This window comes from Polistes dominula, unplaced genomic scaffold, assembly GCF_049000335.1.
Source record: "Polistes dominula isolate Pdom_NZ unplaced genomic scaffold, Pdom_raw_medaka contig_16, whole genome shotgun sequence".
Taxonomy (NCBI): Eukaryota; Metazoa; Arthropoda; class Insecta; order Hymenoptera; family Vespidae; genus Polistes; species Polistes dominula.
This window is the reverse complement of record NW_028301040.1, coordinates 1782468-1799253: the sequence shown is the minus strand read 5'-3', so window position 1 is coordinate 1799253 and position 16786 is coordinate 1782468. Positions and strand designations below refer to the sequence as shown.

The 16786-nt window shown below is 35.4% G+C and overlaps 2 protein-coding genes across 4 annotated transcripts in view; both read right to left on the bottom strand.

Annotated features, from left to right (window-relative positions):
• The window catches only part of LOC107067202 (uncharacterized), a 166464-nt gene that overhangs the window by 22934 nt on the left and 126744 nt on the right, over positions 1-16786 (bottom strand). The window lies entirely within an intron of this gene.
• LOC107067203 (discoidin domain-containing receptor 2) overlaps positions 1-16786 on the bottom strand; it is a 111811-nt gene that overhangs the window by 13448 nt on the left and 81577 nt on the right. For all 3 annotated transcript variants that reach the window (XM_089174638.1, XM_089174640.1, XM_089174639.1), the window contains 6 exons: positions 12882-13089; positions 6200-6542; positions 5787-5977; positions 5397-5587; positions 3820-3942; positions 2262-2371 (listed from right to left, as the gene is read on the bottom strand). In XM_089174638.1, the coding sequence (XP_089030764.1) occupies positions 2262-2371; positions 3820-3942; positions 5397-5587; positions 5787-5977; positions 6200-6542; positions 12882-13089 (1166 nt within the window). The remainder of the gene's footprint in view (positions 1-2261; positions 2372-3819; positions 3943-5396; positions 5588-5786; positions 5978-6199; positions 6543-12881; positions 13090-16786) is intronic.

Genomic DNA, 16786 nt, shown 5'->3' with positions numbered 1-16786 from the left:
CAACCCCCTTATCTATAGTAAACGCGACCTTTGCCAGACCATGACCACTAGAATCGTTGTTAGTTCTGTTTAGCATGATGGGGTAAGAGGGGATGGGGTTTGTCAACATTGTTCATCTTTTTTTTTATCCTTTATAATAGTATCGCTTACATTCTAAAAACTATCATTTATACACAAGTATACGTGTATAAATGTATACTCACATATACAAACGTAAAGTGATAAGGAGAGAAGGTAAGAGTAAAAAGAGGACCAATCAGTAAACTATTCTCAAGGACCAAGAGAACAGTTCAGAGTAGTGTGGTAACGAATGGTGTTACATTAGGCTCTAAAGGTAGTATGAAAAACGGAAGGTTTTGTCTTCGGATCTCTCGTGAAAGGGAGAAATGGTAGATCGTTTCGATTTAGGGGGAGAGAGAAAGAGAGAGAGAAAGAGAGAGAGAGAGAGAGACTACTTCGTGAGAAGAAAATTGAGGTGAGACGAAGGGAGGGTAAATTGAGAGGGTCGGAGTCACGAGACGCGATACGTTATACCCGACGACGACAACGACAACGACAACGACAACGATGGTGGGAAACTTGTTGCGTGAGTTGTCGAAGACAAAGCGTTGGAATGAGCCCGACTATTCGACTTCGAAAGTTTATGTTTGACGTATAAGGGTTCTATGATTTTTGTACATGCTGTTTTATTTGATCACAGTTAACTCTAAGAAAAATAAGAAAATGAATTAATATGAAATTTGTAATATCTTTAGATTACATTTAAATCAAACTTATGATATGTAATTAAGATGATGAATTTTTTACGGGTTCTACGATTTTTGTACAGATTATTTTATTTGATCACATGTAGCTTTAACTAGAAAAAGAAAACAAATTAATATGAAATTTGTGATATGTTTAGAGTACATTTAGATAAAAAAAATACGATATGCAATGATAAATCTTTTACGATAAATAATTATTTTCTAAATATTCAATAATTGTTTCGATTAAAAATTCACATGTTCCTTTTCTGATTAATCGTAACAGATTCTGTGTGTGCAAAGTATTTTATCTATAAAGATAAACGAACAGGTAGATAGATCTTGCTAAAGTAATTCGTCTTTGTCATAGAAAGGTAGAAACGATTGTAAGGTGGAAATGCTGAGTTGGAATGAGCTGGGGGTTAAGGAACGAAGCTTTGTCATTTTGTGAGGAGATTCGGGTCGACGAAAGAGTCCAAGAAGGAAGCCGGCGTGCGTTTCTGTCGCGACTTTTTTTTTCTTTTTCTTTCTCATTCAGAGAGAGAGAGGGGGAGAGAGAGAGAGAGACCAAGGTTCCGGTCCACCCTATCTCTTGTTGGTCATTGTATGCAAATCTATTCCATTCGGCGAATCGAAAGTGAGGTTTTTTTTTTGTGATGTCCAAGCGCGATAGTCGCGGGAACGACTCGGCTCTCGTCTTCAGGAGGCTGGCCCTCTTATCTGGTAAATTTTTTGCCAACGTTTCTTGATCGCACACCGTGGGGTTCCTTTCTATGAACAAACGGACGACGACGTGTCCGTTGATGCGTGGCTCAGACTGTTGGACCTCTGGCCAAGAATATTTTTTTGGGAAGGTGAATGAGAGGATTGGCTAACATGAAAGAAACGAACGAAGTTTTATACTTTATTGAACCTTTTTATGTATGTCTTACAGACGTGTCGAAGGATGCGAATCGATTTTGCATTCCTATACAAATAAATCCGAACCAAATATTATTTACATCTTGTCTTAACGATATTTATGTATATAGAACGATCGTAAAAATCAATATATCCAAATAAAAAGAATTGTTTGAGTTAATTTAAAAGTAAAATTATTGTATTACGTTGCTACATTAACGATTAATCGTATCACTAACATTCCAATAAGACTTTGAAAAGTTTTCTTCAAAATAAGCTTCGTTTTATCTATACTTTATATTACCACGGATCAATACAACACTCCAAACATGATATGAAATCGTGAGTGGAGAACCGGTGGAACGAGTATAAGGTTTATCGGTTTAACAAAAGGATGAGAATCTAAAAGAATAAAATGAGAGGGGAAGGGGGTAGGTAAGAGAGAGAATTCGATCGAGCGTATGCCATAACACGAGAGAATGCAAATTTTGAGATTCCAGGTAAAACTGCATGTGTGCATAATCATGTGAACATGCGAAGTACGTGTGTGTGTGTGTGTATATATATATATGAGTGTGAGCTTGTATGTATGTGTTGATGCGCTCGTATACTCACTTTTCCTTCTCGCTGGCTTCCGGTAATAAAAACTTGACGGCGACGAAACGCTTGCCGAGGGTGGTCGTTGTTCCATACTCAGGAATCCCTTCGGCTTCAGCGACGTATACCTTTAGGAAAAAGATTTTTGTTTTTTTTTTCTTTTCTCTATCTACCTATCTATCTATTTCTCTCTCACATGTTTTCACTCTTTACTTCTTATATATCTTTTTTTCTTCGTTAGACAAATCGTTTTACTTAAAAATATGAAGGGGGAAAAGCTGAAAGATGAATCGCTTCGAATTCGACGCGCATTTTAAAATTATTGCCGCGGTGGTCGTCGCTTTTATATTGTTCGTCGTTCCCTGTGTGTTAGAGGAAGAAGGGTGTGGGGAAAAAGAAAAAAAAAAGAGAGAGAAAAAAAAAAGAAAAAAGGAAATGCTTTCGAGTTGATACATGTTCGCGAGTTCATTGAATTCTTTCAAGACTTTTCAATCTGATGGCGTCTGGTAGTATTTCTTTGAAATTGTCGACGCGCGTTTTAAACCACCATCCTCTCCTCTACCCTATCGACCGTACAGATTTGATGCATCCATCTCCCGTTTTGATATACGTTATATCCTCGTATTTAAATTTTTCGATAGTGAATCCTTTGATCACACCCCCATACGAAAGAATAATTGTTTTTTCTCGCTATTAATGATTTTTATCAACGCTTAATCATTAAAGTCAACTTCCAAAGAGAAATATCTATATATATGAATTAAGTAATTTTCTTTTATGTTTCATTTTTGCTAACCCTTTTCTGGTCATACTGAAAATAAATCATCGGCAAGTGGGGATCGGTGTATTTTCGCAAACTCGACGATGCGGTACTTTGAAAAGGGTGTCGAAAGCGGTGACTTCGGTCTAGCCGGTCATTAACGCTACCCGATGTACACGAAGGGGCGGAGGACAAAAGGGAATTATTAGCCGCGCTAACACATTCTAAATTGATCATACTCGATGAGTCTCGGCCGACGAGGTTGTATTGTATTCAGGAAGAATAATACTGCGCTTCGTTAATCGACGTATTGTTGCGTGCCTAGAAGCTCCCGTCGTGCTAACTCATTGCGCGAGCACAAGCGAATGGACTTTTGGTTTGAGAAGTTGCTTTGCGAGTTTCTCTCTCAACAAACGGATTGATTTCCTGATCATCATCGAACCGATAGGAAGTGCCGTCATTTCGTAAATTGTGGATAAATTGGAAGCACTTTGTCGTGCCATTCATTCATAACCGTGCAAACGTTCGTTCTGTCCTGTTCTGTTCTGTTCTGATAGTCGAACAAATGTCAAAGACGACGACCTGTCGTATTTGATGCTGTCAAAAGGATTAATTTATTTTTCAAATGAATTTGTCGAGAGAGTAAGCTCTTTATTCATTTGCTAAATCCAATTAAATAATTTTTCGTTTGTGGATTGTCTTTTTTTTTGTTTTTAAATTCAATTTAATAAATCTTTTTTCTTATTTAATTTAATAAATTGTGATCCATACTTTTTTGTGCGAGTAGTAATTATAAAAGATTATTAATATGCTTACCGTCCCAAATGCACCTTCTGCGAGTTTGGAAAGCATGCGAAGGCGATGTCGTGGGAAGAGAGGAACGCTAGTTTGCTCGAGACGTCTTTTCAAGGCCGATAGTACCTCCTGTTGTGTTGGTGACTGCAACACCGAAGAAAGATCTATTGTGCTGCTGTAGACCATTGATAATCGACGATCGACGATCACGCTAGGTTGGTAAAACACGAAATGGGGTTCACGAAAGATTGTTCTTTGATATTTGATGTATCGTTGCTCCTACTGTATCATTATCTTGTCATGTTTATTAAATTACGTATAGATGATTGCTAATAAATAAATTGATAAAAAATAATTGGAAATAATTTAATGCGAGAGGTGGAAGATCAAAAAAAAAGAAAAGAAAAAAAAAAGGAAAAAAAGAAGAAGAAAAAGAAGCAATGAAAAATAAAACACGAAAAAGGTTTTGTCAAAAAACGTGCGAGGAGTATAGAAGGGCAGTTAGGGATAGGATGAATTAATCGAGGATCCGTTGATTGGCATTGCTACCGATGCGTCAAGGGCAGAGAATACACGGGGGTGGTAGGGTGAAATGTTTTGACTGTTTCGAGTGGTACTGTCGTATGTCAATCACGAACAGACGGGTACCGACATAGACATGAGCACTTTCGGATTTGGATCGTCCTAGCCGGAGTATTGTATTCGGATCAATCTCAATCCGAAACTATACATATCCGATACGGAGAATACTATTCAGTTTACGAGAGAGCGAACACTAGCATACTAGTTCACCGTTTCTTTATCTGGAAGACTAGGGAAGCACAGCAAAAGGAATCGTTTGTTGACTGGGAATGCATTCATGCTGATAAATGCAGGAACATATCATGGACTGGTGATGTTTATTGAAACGGAAAGAATTGCTTAGTTAGCTTTCATAAATATGTTTCATAGATGGTAACTTTTCAATATTCAACTAATCCTAAAAATGAATGAAATATTTTCAATAGTATTTTAATTGTGTATAATATAGTGTCGGAAATGGGACTTATAATTGGCAACACTCTCTACTCGATGTAATAATATTTTTGGTCGTTTTTATATATATATATATATATTTTTTTTCATTATTTCTACATGTTTTTATCCACTTTACAACTGAACAGTCAAGTGGTTTTCGTGTTGTATCGAAATTCTGGACACGAGGTAGACCTCAGTGTACCCGTGGGACGAGAACCAATCTACCCCAAAAACATTTCAATCTCTTACCAGAATCTAGTAGTGATTTAAATAATTAATTTCAATTTTTTTTTTTCCCTCGGCTAGAACCGAGGCCGTTTTCAATGAAAGGAGATTCTACCTTTATATATCCAGGTAAGTACTAAAATATTGACAAGAATCTTCTTCTGAAGTATTAATGAAAAAGATAAATTTAAATGATGAATTTGTAATGAAAATAATTTCACTTGTTAGATCGAAATCAATATCTACGAGTCTAATCAAAATATGTTATATGAAATCTACCATCTAATCGTTGTAGAAACAGTTATAATCAAGAAATCAAAGTAACATGACCATGATTAATCTAAATTGAAACTGACCTTCTTGTCCTCGGTTTTAGCGCTGTGAGAAGAATTCTTAGAGAAGAGACTCTCTTTGTCACTGGTAGTACTGGATACAGTAGTGGTCCTAGGACATCCTCCGGTTCCTTCTTGGTTGAGGAGAGGTACCGTGCCGAGTTCCGGTACCGCATAATCGTATGATGTGTCAACTGCACCGTTCGCGTACACCGCTGTGGATGATATAGCAAAGGAGGAACGGATGTAGAATGGGGATGGTGTATTGATTGCGGTTAGGGAAATGCTTTGTACGTTGATACGTATTTGTGCATGTTAGTGTACCATCAGTAAAAGCTAGTCGTATGTTCTAGGAGTAGATGTAAGCGTATGTCCATGAATGTATCGGCACGGTACCGTTCGAACGACGCATACCTGAGTGATTGATGTTGGTGCCCTTGTTGTTCAGCATCATGTCTTTCATCTCCATAACGACGGTGCTGTAGCTGTAGTACGGAGCATACTTCAACGCTTGGTAGGGTTCCTGATAGTCATCGAGCTTGGCGATATCCAGGAGACGATTGCCCAGATCACGTGGTAGGGTAGGCAAAGAACCCCCGGCGTATCTATCATAATGACAACAACAACAAAAAAAACGATCTTTGACTAATTGCAGGTTCTTCTCGAGCTAGCAGTTGCTTTCACTGTTAATGAGATAATCGTTTAAAGGAACGTCTAAAAGTCGATCATAGCTAAGACAAGATTATTAATGTTAGGTTCTATGATAAAATCAAAAACTTTTGGATGACTAAATTATACTTTGATCGATATATCGATATGGTACCTACCTTTCGTCGTCTTCCAAAGTATAAGCCATCAACGCTGCTCCCTTTTCTACAGTGGCACAGGTTGAACCCAAATGAGATGGAGCTTTTCCAGTCATAGGACTAGCAAAACATTTACGTTGTCTGTGTCTCGATACTATCAGAAATATTGCCACGGCAAGGAGCAATATTACAGCCATCAATACTCCAATTACGATTGCCATGTATGTTGGATCATCGTGTTTAGCAGTTGATACAGGAAGTTCACCGTCAACGCCCGATCCATTTTTTTCAACAAAAACGTCACTTTGAATTGGTAATTCAGTCGTAGGTGCTTCCTCGTTCGTGAAATTACCATGCGCTATGTCTTGAAACAAAACAATGTTTATATAAAATATTATTATTTTTATTTGAACATTATTATATTTTATTCTTAACGTGCTACGTAATATAATGATCAAGATAACAAGCATTCACGTGGTCATTGGTTAAACTTTAATTAACGTAATATAAAAATAATTAACTAGGATTATTCAAAAAATAGAACGTGTGTTTAGAAACTGCAAATGACTTTGCCGTGGGGAAAAAAAAAAAAAAACCTATGCGGGGAACGTAGTCCGCGCATTATAATCGCACGAATGCACGTGACGACACGAAAAAAAAAAAGTGTCGTTTCCTACTCGGGACTCTTTCTTTTGCGTCCTTCAAAGAGAAGTAATCGTGCGTGAGGCGCTCACGAGGATGGTCCTTTGAAAGATAAGCATCGGACGAGGATAGCGAGTGTTGAAAAGGAAAAAAAAAACATGTAAAAAAAGAACGACACAACAAAAAATAAACACATAGCGAGCGCGAGCTATTAATGCTGGACCTGCATCTTATTCCGCGAAAGCTTTTTTTCTCCGTGCATATGGAGCGTAAAATCAACCTATTTGTGCTACGATGCATCATCGATAATCCAAGAAAAGCGATAAAGAAATAGCAAAGTGACGATGTTGTTGTGTGGGTCGTATTTACACGTAAACATTATAAAATATCTTTTTTTCGTAGATATTGTAAAACAATGTTGTTTCAGAAAAATCACTATTGTTTGTTATAAGTTGATATAATAAAATAAATTCTATATCCAATTATATAATGAGAGAAAATAAAATTCTATAACTATTGTAAAGCTCCTTTTTTTTTCTTTTTAAACGAAACATCGTTTTCCGTTGAAATTTTCAACAGGCATTGTTTAAACAGTTCGAACGAATATATACAAACTGTCATGACGAAATGTAAGGAAGACGACGTATAAATGCATCCCAGAGTCGACGAGAGAAAGAGAAAACTAACGATGGTGGTAAAAGAAGGAGGGGAAGGAAAGGGGTTAGGGGAGAGGTTAGCAGAGGGGAAGGTCGAGATGTGAAAGAACGAACGAACGAACGAACGAACGTACGTACGTATGAACGAACGAATGAACGAACGAAGCTTTTCTTCGTGGCAGGTCGCGTGCGGTATTCCGTGAATTCCCGACAGGATTATCCCGGCCGAAACAAAGCTGTCATCGCGTTTGATATCGGTTTTTACGTGTCCTGTTTCTCCTACGTCATCCTTTTGCTTCGCCAGCGTTAGTGCGAGCAACAAGCCGAACCATACTTTATTTTTTTCTCTTTTGCGAATCTCCCGCATGAAATTCGATATTAAACATTCTTTATACATTGAAGATATAAACTACAAAGGAGTATGCCGACCGCCATATTGTTTCTTTCTCTATTGGGGTGTCAGGTGTTTAAGCAACAAATGAATGCTGACTAACGACGAAAGATAACATTATTTTTTAATGGTTAATTTAAACTCGACTAACGATATAAATGAAAACTTATTGATTTTTTGTTTTCATTGAAAATTAGTATTCCAAATATAATTTATTTTATTCATTTCTCTGGATAATATCGAAACATTTCTTAATTCAATTGTAATGTGATATCTTAAGATTGGAAGTAAAAAAAAGGTTGGATCAATAGGAGCGACGATGACAGAGACATAATTACGCGTTCAAGTACAGTTATTTGGATTATAAATCATCACTTCGTAGGATGCAACTGGATGCCTTTCTTCATTTCCGCGAGGAGATCTAAGCGGCGCAAAAACAAAAAGGAAGAAAAGAAGAAAAGAAGAAAAAGAAAAAGAAGAGGAAGAAGAAAAAGTGTAAGCAAGCCTTTCGTCGCGTGTGAGAACGACTTGAACGGCGTTTAAGCGAAGAGCCTTTACGACGAGTGCTATGAATTACTAATCTAAGATGTGTTGGTATATCCTCTTATACAGGGTGTCTCGTAATTTCCTATATTTCATTGAAAAACTTTTTCTTCAAGAAGATCGAATTGCTCAGACAAACGTGTAAAAATTCGATTAAGATCATGCAGAAAAAAACAAAACAAAAAAAACAAAAAGAATAGTTGCATAAAACGAACCGGAAAACAAAGAATAAAAAAAGAAAGTATGGAAAGAAAGAAAACAAGCGATCCAATTAAAATCCAACGAGTACGTTTAATGAGAATTCACCGAGTACGTTAACGTAAGACTTTATTTACTCGAGTTCCAAGCTCGAGTCAGGATATCATCTTGCAAAGAAGACTCTTTTGCGATGCTTAAGACGCTCGCTCTGAATATAGTTTTATGAGTAGAAAAGTAAAATGGCTTTGGTGCGTGTGTACGCACACTTGTATGTCTGTGTGTGTGTGTGAGTATGCATATGCATGCATATGCAGCTGACGCTCAATGTCAAACGCAACTAATGCGCTCCTTGATCTCGCGGCCCGTGTCGCGCGCACAACTCTCTTCTCGCCAATTTTAAAGCTCTTTGATTTACCGTACGGTATGGAAATGCAGTACCCCCCTTATCCCACCTTCCTCCCATTTTTTCCACCCTTCTCATCGTCTCCGTCACCGTATCTCCTGAACCACCGTTGCTAGCTAGCAAGCTACTGACCTGTTTTTCCTTCTTCATCCCTGTTGGAGGATCATCTAACCGAAAACCTACGATTCCGACAGAGAATTCGTGGAATTCACGGGAAATAGTATGTGATCTTCTTTTGCTAAACGTCACTTGGACACGATATCTTGAATATTTAAAGAACGGAAGGAACCATTCCCAACGGTGAAATATTTTTGCGTGATGCGAGACGATTTCGGATGAGACGACGGAGAGTAGAAAATATTTCCTATTTCATGAATTTATTTGGTTGAGGGAGAACGGAGGATACTTCTTTAAAAAAAAAAAAAAAAAAAAAAAAAAATAAAATAAAATGGGGGGCCAAAAATCTTTACCGTTCTCACGGGTCACGGATACGGCACAAACGGAATTCCAACATGTTTTAATATTAGAAAACCTTTTCTATAGAAATATATAGTACGTTTATAGAATAACGAATAAAGCGATTAAATAACAATTTTTTTTTTTTTTTTTTTTTTTTTATACAAATTTAATTTATCTTCAAAGGACAATTTTCAACATCATTGTGAAATTCGATCGTAATTGATGAGATACCAGGATGTTCCTTAATCTTTTTCTTAAAAAATGTTGATAATAAGGGACAGAGAAATATGCGCTGGATTCCTAAGTTTCCGAGTTTTCTCGTCATTAGACTTGTTTTTTTCTTTTTCTTTGTTTTTTTTTTTTTTTTTATAATCTCGATGCAGGGTTATTCATTGGACTTTCCGCGATGTACATCGACTCGTTTCTCGACGTTAAAGGAATTTCAACCTTCTTCCTGTTCTTCCACTCTGTTCATTCACCCTATTCTTTTTCCACCCTTATTCAACTCTCTTCGTTCATTATTTACAGACATCGGTTACAAGAGGACGGTCATATTTGTAGGGTATGTCGTTAAAGGAAGACTCATTTTTCTTCAATACGTCTGTTGCTTCATTTTTTTTACTATATCAAACCTCCCACCGAGTATATACTCACCACAATATCATTGGTTGAAACGAACGAACGAACGAACGAACGAACGAACGAACGAAGGGTGGCGGTTGTTCGATCATGAATTTCACGCTTAACGCGCAAAAGAGATCCCTATGAAATTATCTGTCTGGATTGAGAGCGTACAGGGGAGTATTGGGAAGTATTGTTTAGAGAAAAGGGTTGATAGCGATCCTATAGAAAGGGTAAAGAGTATAGGGAAAGTCGTTCGGGATAAAGTAAGCTGTGGTGGCATGGTACGTCATCAACAACAATCTCCTTTAAGCTCTACAATGTTCTCTTTCTCTTTATTATTATTTTCTTTCTTTCTTTCTTCACGATGTTTAATCCACTGTTTTAACACGAAATTCACGAATCATATTTCATTTCACTCATCGTTGAACTTTTTCTATTATATTATATTATTTATACTCTTTATCTGTATCTAACGGTTCTGAAAAAAATGATACATTATAATATAAGTTATCATAGTGAACGTGTTAAAAAGTAACTCGATAAAAATTCACATATACCCTTTTCCAGATATTCATACGTAACATTATGTAAAATACGTTCTCCAATGTTTAATGGCGTGTCAATTCGATGCTAAGTTTCAACATTACATTTGATACATCGTTGAGAAGTGTCTAGCGTCTAGATGAGTCTTTTGCGAAATGAAAAAAAAAAAAAAGTAACGAAAGTGGAGTCAGAGCGTTATTAGCAACCTCACCACCGCAGTGAACAACATGAAGTTCACTCTCTTGACTCGTTTGCTAGTTGACTCTCCTTCTCTTCCACTTTTCTTCTCGTCTTGTCTATGTCATCTCAAAAGCATTCTATATATTTCACAGAAGTACCTTGCCATCTTTTCGCTTGTACGTGCTTGTACGAATTGAATATAACGCGAATATGAATGTGTTTTAAACCATGAGTCTGCATTAATCGGAACCGATTCCGACGAAGTGAGCTTTAAGGAATCGTTCGACGATTCTCATTCGACTGTGCGCAAAAGCTCTTTCGAGAGTTCTTTGTGTTCAGCCTAAGGGTTATTATTCTCCTCGAAGTCTACCGATTTGGACTTACCTTTTGTATTTCTCTGTCTATATGTGGTGGCTTCATTAATTCCTAGATGCATTTTAAGTACCTTTATCGTAGCTTTTTTTCCTTTTTTTTTCTCTCTCTCTCTCTCTCTCTCTAGAATTCACTTCTTCCATTATATTTTCTTCTTAACAATGTCTTTTTAGCTCGTATATTAAGGTAATATAAAAGTTATTACAATATGTTATATTACAAAAATGACGATATTTTATAAAGTATCTATTATTTATTGAAACAATGAGAATTCGAAATTTTATTGAATTTAATTATTATTAAATTTGATCAAAGAATTGTAATTTGTGATAAAGAATTTAAAAATGGTCATTTGATTGATAGATATCATTTTTCCCATGTACAATTGACATGTTCAATAATTACATTAATACTAATGTTATTAATCTAATGTAATCTAATTTAATTGATGGAAGATTTAGAGAGGAAATATCTTAATATGTTTATGATAAATCGATTCTGAAATAGTCGAGACAATGCGTCTCTACGAATAAGATGGTAATTCTCCATTCGATATATATATATATCCGCGATTATAAATCATCTTGCTTTTGCATCCATATTGGAAGAACTGGGTGCCTCGATAAACACCGATAAGCTCTTTGTAAGATGCAATTTCCTGACGGAACTACTTTAAATCAGATGGAATTTACTTTCAGTGGAAAAGAACGACGGAAAAAGAGATGAGGATAGAAAAAGAGAGAGAGAGAGAGAGAGAGAGAGAAGGAATAACGGAAGGAATTTTCGAAGACGTACTTCATGATTTTATATCTTTCTTGATAAAGAACCATACTCGCGTGTAATGCTACCAATACGTTATATCTCTTCCAGGAAACGATCGGGAAAAACGCAAGGAAGGAAAAACACGGATAGAAAAGAAGTTCCTGGAGTGTGCATTAAATCGAATTGTGAGTGATTTGCGATTTCAAAAGGGAAACATAAAGAAAGAGAGAAAAAAACAGGTATCAACGAAACGAGAAGAGATATCATCGAGAAAGTAAGAAAGTAATAATGTAATGAAGAAAATTGACGCAAGAAAAAACAAGTAATGACAAGTCTGATGAATTTTTTTTTTTTTTTTTTTTTTTTTTTTTTTTTTTTTTTTTATATAAATATTACGATAAACAAGTAAAAGTATCTTTGAATATAAATTTGAAACAGGACAATCCTCAATTACTCGGGGGGGTCTTTTTTTTTATTGATTTAAATCGTTTTCGAAAGCTCTATATTTTTTTACCGATTGACAGTCGGTGGGTAGGCTATTGAACAAGCATTGATCCAAAAGGGGATGGTTTATAAAGAGGGATACGAATACGATCTGTTTCTGGCGAATTGAAATAAAATGCCCAGGCTTAAAAATAAAAAAAGAAAGAATAAAAAATAAATATATATACACACATATATATATATATATGCATGCATGTATGTATGTATGTATGTATGTATATATTTCTCTTTTCCCGTTTTGAGTAAAATCCATGCCAGTCAAACGATTTTGCGTCACGAACAGAAAAGTTTTTTTTTCTCTTTTTTTTTTTTTTTACAATGACAGGATCGGCGAGATATTGAAAAGAGAAGTTGAACACCTTTTTTTTATTCTGATATAAAAAAAATAGAGAAAAGAAAAAAAAACAAACAGAAGAGAGGACTTACCAGAATCGAAAATCACTTCGCTGATCATGATCCATCTGGCGGAAAAATGGAGTCTCAATTTCACGTACTTCCCGATACGATGGTGAAGCTTGATAGAGACGTTACGAGACGTTTCAAATATTTTGTCCTCCATGTAGGTGTAGGTAATCGGCTCACCGTTGTAGTATCGCCCGCCTATACTGAAGAGTATGTCGACTTGCGAGAAGATCTGTGAATAAAAATGAGAACGGTTGTGATATAGAGAGATGAAAAAAAAAAAGAAAAAAATCAATGTACTCAAATCTCGATATAACATATATATATATATATATAATATTTCATATCTGGGGTATACGTTAGCAGAAAAAATATTAATAACGCAGTAGGAAATGTAAAAATAGTAAAAATTAGGTCTTCCGAGTAATCTATTTCATTCGTTAAAATAAATCGGAACTATGTGCAAACGATTTGAATATTTTTCTTTGTCTAACATGACGAGATTATTAATTAAAAAGATTTTTGTTTTATTTGATAAAAGTATTGAGTATTTCACGGATAACTGTGTAATGAACGATTAGTATGTAAAACCAATTTTGACTATTTAATCATTCGTTTGGACAATAAAAAAAGAATACTTTATTTATTTGATATTGTATTAATTTTGAAGAAGAAAACAATGAACGCAAACGAGTCTATATATATATATATATACTTGTTGAAAATTTTTCTTTCACTTTGGTTTACATAATAAACATCCTTATCCCAGGAGAAAATCATTTCCCCGTGGATGAACGTTTAACGGGGTAGCTAGGCTCTTGTATGCTTCTTAAGAGGGTAGAAAGGGATTGAAAACGCAGGATAGTAGGAGTAAAGGTTGTGTGGCTATTGAGGACATCATAAAAGTTTAATGTGTCCCTAAAGTTCGATGGAGTATATGATCTGATCATAAATCAAGACTATCATTCGAGGTTGAGCAGGGTTTACATAAAAGGAGAAGGGAGTTGGATTCGGAAGGAGTTGATGGAAAAACGATTCACTCGAGTTTGTGTGTCTCACTAATTTTATATCCGTTCGTTTCTGAGAATAAGAAAGAGAAGAAGAAAAGAACGAATAAAAAAAAAAAAGAAGAATTGGTACTCTCTGCCAAGAGAAAGAAAGAAAGAAAGAAAGAAAGAAAGAAAGAGAGAAAGAGAGAGATAACATGGAAATGAAATGAAAAGAGATTGAAATGAAATTGAGTTTGAGAAATGGTTCCGGTTGAAAATAGACGTTAGGAAGTAATTACGGATTAACTTGCATATTTGCCAGAGCTAAATATGTTCAATTGAAATGCTAGAATTGAAGAGACGGAATATTTTTAATATGATTAAATTATTTTACACACGAGTAGAGAATAATTTATCCATCTTTTGAGAATAATCAATTGGTAACGGTATTTTTCCTTTTTTTCATATACAGTTATTTCATTATAATATATTTGATAAAATCACAATTCGTCAAGACGATACAGTCGACAAACCAAAAGAAATAAAATGAAAGTAACATGCACACACACACAATGATAAAAAAAAAAGTAGAAAAACGTAGCTCAAAGCTGTTCAACCGAACGCGAGTTAAGGAAATATTGAATAATCGTACTTAAACTTCCACCGAGTCTCAGAGTTTAAGAAGGAAAAAAACTTTTTTTCAAGGAATAAAAAGGAAAGAAGAAGAAGAAGAAGAAGAAGATGGCATTTTTCAGTAAAAATATTCACATTTTTTGCACGTAGTTTGGATTGAATACGTCGTAGATATCGTCCATCTCGTAATTTCCGTTATATAAAACCAATTCTCAAAGATTCGTATGGCAACGTTCCTCTTGGTGTACATACAAGCGGAAAATGGTATCGTGTGCCGGAAAAGTGGCCGGTATCTGTTGGTAACAGTATAGACATTCCGATATCGATATGCTAACGTAAAATACCATATAGAAACCGTCGCTTCGTAAGATTCCATAAAACTTTCTTGTAACTTACTATCTTAGAATAGAATCGAAATTTTAAATTTTATCTTTTTGTAGTATATGTTATTTGTTGCTTCTGGTTGGTTGTTTTACCTAAAACTAAGTCCGATTTCAAATAAATTACGTGAAAGAAATTTAAATAAGACAAAATATTTATTTAAGATCTAGAATATTTATCTATTTTCACAAAAATAATCTTTTATATATCTGTCATTTTATTTTTCTTCTTTTTCTTCTTCTTCTTCTTCAAAAAAAAAAAAAAAAAAAAAAAAAAAATACAAAAAGTTCTTTAATCCTAGTTCTTTAATCTCAAACAAGAGCACCGGAAAGTCGTCAGTAATGCAAAGTTTTAAAGATCTCTCGCGAAATTCTTTTAAAAGAAACATATTTTCTTTACTTTAGTTGGTAAAGAAGAATAAGAGAAGTCCCCCCCTTTTTCGATCCATTAGTCGGCCATAAGACTTTATGCGTTACATTAAATTTTGATAATCTACCGAGTGGATTCAACAGATCAACTGGTGTACATCGGGCTCTGTAAAGAGCATTCGTAAATAAAAAGAAAAGACAAAAAAAAAATAACAGGCGCCGAGGGTTTAGAAGGATGGTTATGGCAAGGTAGGGAAAGTGTAATCACGTTAATTTATGCACTTTGACGAGAAACGGAAGCGATCCTGCGCGTAACGCCTCGGAAAGTGTCGCGAGAATATCGATTTAGTCGAAAGTGGGTGAGATTAGGTGAAATAACACTATGAGGGGTTCGGGTGGCATCGAAATGCCAACAGCACGTAGCTAAATGTCTTTGAATCGACAATTAAATGCTCAAAACCTGACTCGTTACTCCCTGTCATTAACTCAAGATTATTCTGATAATACGCGACACACACATAATTTGAATAATTTTCATAATCATTTCTACGCGTGTGATTTTGGTATTTAAAAAAAAAAAAAAAAATACATTCTAAACTGTTAGATTTAAAAAAAAATACCCCGTATAACAAATTTTTCATATTCCTAAATTCCGGAATAAAAAAAAAAAAAAAAAAAAAAAATTGGTTAGATTAACGACACTTTTCATTCCCCTTTACCTTGACTATCTTCCCCTCCCTCTGCCCCACAGTCGGAGCTTTTCCTATAACAATCCCTGGCAGGACGAATTTTTAAATCGACAAGAACCATTCGCCGAGAACGATTCTGTTTTGATCAAAAGTCGGGGCTTTCCATTTCTGGCAACGTTCAATAATCTCCCATGCATATTTCATCGCACGCGCCGTCAAACATTTAAATGCACTATAGAGAGCTATGGAAAGTGCGCGCACGCGAGCGCGTTCAAAGCGGATTTATTGCGAGACTAGTGAAATACGCGCGCAACGCGCAAATGGTACATAACCTGGGCTCGTATAAATGTTGTACATATATGCCAATACAAATATATCTACATAAATATACAATTTCAAACATACACACACACGTACACTCACACCCATAGTATATCACATTACATTAGAATAATGTAATTTAAACAAAACATTACGGTGTTATGGATAATACTGCAAGTGCAATATCCAATATTTTGTTTCTCGCAGCTCTTTTACCTCTCTACATCTTTACTTGTAACTTTCTAAATACATGGAAGTATATGTTCCGCAAACTTAAAGTTGTGCTATCCATATTGAACATTACCGAAGTTTTCCAAGTTAGACTTATAGAGGATATATCCAACCACTTCTTAAACAATAAAGATGTTACCGTGTAATATGATTTCGAAAAAGTATGAAATTGATCAGATTCGAAAATTGACTTCAAGATTCAATATAGTTGAACGAGATGCCATTAATCGTGGAGGGTAATAATAGTGTAATGATATAAATGGGAAGCAACTATAGGATCAGTGTTGAGTTTGGGTGAGTTTGTATTCCATAGACAC